Genomic DNA, 2,827 nt, shown 5'->3' with positions numbered 1-2,827 from the left:
CAGGTTAGAGTGGGTCCCTTAGCGCCCTGGGCACCAGGACCCTTCCAGTCTGTAGGTTCCCAGATACACCCACCCACATCCTCTTGGGCTCCTACGCCTACCCCACTGCCCACTTCCTGTGCCTGAGGAGACACTGGGGCGTGTGGGGTAGACTGTGACAAGGAGGCTGGGAGGACCCGGGGGCGCTCCAGAGGGGGGTGGGCGCTAGAGGAGCAGATGGGAAGAGAGGTGGGGGAGGGGACGCTGTCTTGCTTCTGCCATCCTTAGAGATGGGGGGCCTGCCACATCCCTGAGATGTCTTCCCCAAGCCCGGGAAGCCTGGGGGAGACCACCTCCTGGGGCCGGGCAATGACTCCCTGTCATTGGGGGCTGCTGAGTGGCAGTCATGCTCTGGCCAGGCAGTCGGCCCCGTGACGGGCCCGGGCGAGGCGAGCCCACGGTGCCAGCGCCTGCAGCTCAGTTGGGTGCCGGCTGGCTGTTGGCATAGGCCTGGTCGGGGAAGGAAGCCCGCGCTCTGCGGTTCTGGGCGCACACCGAGGCGTACAGTTCCCGCTCAGGGCCCGAGGCCTGGGCCTTTGGCTCGGGGTCCAGCACTACCTCCGAGTACTTGATGGGGGCCCCCGGGCTGGGGCCTCGGCCCTGAGCGGGCCGCAGCTGCAGGCTGGTGTAGCACGTTTCCTCCTGTGCAGCCTGGGGAGACAGCCTGTCAGAGGGCCGCGGCCCTCGGCCTCCTGCCCTCCGCTCCTCATCCCCCACCAGACTCACCCTGCTGGGGCCCCCAGGGCCTGGATCCTGCTGCTCTGGGTCTTGAGACAGCCGTCCTGAGACAGGGAGCGGGAATCTGGTCAGTTCCTCGTTCTCCTTCCTGCAGCCCCCAGCTCCCCGTGGGGCCTCCGTGCCCCTGCCCGCTGCAGCCCCTACCTGTCTGCAGGTAATGCAGGTTCCCATACAGGGGGACCTCTTCCACAGACCCTCCGGAGCTGCAACACAGAGTTGGGGCTGAGCGGGGCTCTGGGGCCAGGCTCAGTGGCAGGGCCGACCTCCAGGTAGCCATTCCGGTGGTGTCCCCCACTTACCGTCCCTGCACTGAGTGGCGCCCGCTCCAGCCACTAGTCCACTGGGCCAGGTGTGTGGCCAGCGAGAGGAGCAGCAGCAGCGTCACAGCCCCGAAGAGGGCCCATAATCCCCAGGCCTGGCGGATGGACGGGATCCCTGCGGACAGCAGAGCACGCGGGTGGCACTGCCCAGCCCACCAGCCAGCTCCCGCCGGGTGGGACCCTGGGCCGAGGGACCCTCCCCCGGGAGCCCCTGCCCCGCCCAGCTCACCGAGCGCTAGCCCATCTGTGCAGTTGTCACTTCTCCACATGACCGCCGCTGGTGTGCCAGCCAAGACCCAAGCACCCTGCCCTGAGCCCAGAGGTCAGCCTGACTCATGGTCTGATGGCGGCCACGGCCCCCCTTACTCCCAGCCTTCCCTGGACCTGGCGCCACAGCTCGGCATCCCCAATACTGGTGGTGACAAAAGTGGCTGGCTTCCGGGGAGGAAGGGGGAGGGGATGGATTGGGTGAAAGAACAAAGACACCGCCCTGGGCCCTGCACCTGCATGCTGCCGCGGCTCCCAGGCGTGCCCTCCGCCCTGTGGCACGGGGGCCCCCGGAAGAGGAGCACACGGGCCTGAGTGTCCTGGGCCACGGTGCCCGCGAGCCTGGGGAGGCTCCCGAGAGGTGGCAGTGACGCCCAGGGCAAGTGGTGCCAGGCAAGTCAGGGCCAGCAAGGACGGGGCACCAGGCCCTAGGGTCCCCTCCTGCCAGAGGACGCCTACCTCTGCTCTCTGACTCCGACCACCGGGAACGGAAACACGTAGCTCAATAAGCACGTTCTGAAGCAGGTCACGGTGACGGGCAGGCCTCCCGCACCTCCGTCCCACCACAGCCTAAGTCTGACCTGAGGGGCTGGCTTCACTAGGACTACTAGTATTTACTAGTACTACTAGTGTTTACTAGTGTTACAGGGAACAGTGGAAACTAGGTGCTCCTCCCTGCCCCCCCACCTACTTCCCCCAGACTGTCCCTAAGAACTGTCGCTCTTAGTTATCACCCCGGGGAGTGGAGGACCAGCCGCGCCCACCGGCAGCTGGGCCACACAGGAGGCTACTGATGTGAGAAGACAGACCTGCGTTCCAAATATAGACCTGAGACCAGATGTCAGAGATGTGTTTTGTTTGGCCCATACAAGGTTTTTGAAAACTGAAAATTCGTTGCCATGGTGTGTCAAGGATGGGGAGGTAGGAGAGGACCTGCCTCTCCGGTTTTAGGCTATGGGGGGATACACTGTAGAAAGTGGGAGAACAAAAATTCGAAAAGATCAGCCTCCTTTCTCTCATCACCACGGACCAGCAATTCCAAAAACAGGTGGGTGATAAGATCCCCTTCCCTTAAAGGTATTTATTTGGTAGATTTAAGTCCTAAATTTCTGAGGTCGCCCTTGCATTTTACAATAGATAACTTTTAAATTAGTACATTGTTAGAACTTACCCTTTAACAAACATTGCAATTTAGATGGGCGTACCCCAGGGGAAGTCTCATCACACAGCAGACCCACCTACGTGCGGTCACTCCTGGAATTAAGTCCCCAGCACTTTGAAATTGTTCAGACTGCTTTGGGGACAATCTCTGTCTCCAATCCCCGTGGCTGGACTACATCTTCCTGTGTTTAACTTGTAGATTTTAATAAACAATGACACACAGTGATTGTAAAATTGAAGAAATTAAACGAGTAACTTTTAAGTGTGACAATCTATGTGACCACCTGAAATTCTTATTTATA

The 2,827-nt window shown here is 60.7% G+C and overlaps 1 protein-coding gene across 1 annotated transcript; it reads right to left on the bottom strand.

The window, feature by feature from the left end:
• Window positions 1–456: 456 nt before the first annotated feature.
• Window positions 457–2,549, bottom strand: SIT1 (signaling threshold regulating transmembrane adaptor 1). Its single transcript, XM_007947020.1, has 7 exons — window positions 2,536–2,549; window positions 1,601–1,706; window positions 1,327–1,402; window positions 1,077–1,212; window positions 922–980; window positions 766–821; window positions 457–690 (listed from the first exon to the last, which is right to left on the bottom strand). Exons 1-7 carry the CDS (start codon window positions 2,547–2,549, stop codon window positions 457–459), a joined length of 681 nt encoding a protein of 226 aa, XP_007945211.1.
• Between the last annotated feature and the right edge of the window lie 278 nt (window positions 2,550–2,827).

Source organism: Orycteropus afer, unplaced genomic scaffold (genome assembly GCF_000298275.1).
Source record: "Orycteropus afer afer isolate SDZICR_OR568_19922 unplaced genomic scaffold, OryAfe1.0 scaffold00174, whole genome shotgun sequence".
NCBI lineage: Eukaryota > Metazoa > Chordata > Mammalia > Tubulidentata > Orycteropodidae > Orycteropus > Orycteropus afer.
The sequence above is the reverse complement of the archived record's forward strand: the minus strand, read 5'-3'. Positions and strand labels throughout refer to the sequence as shown.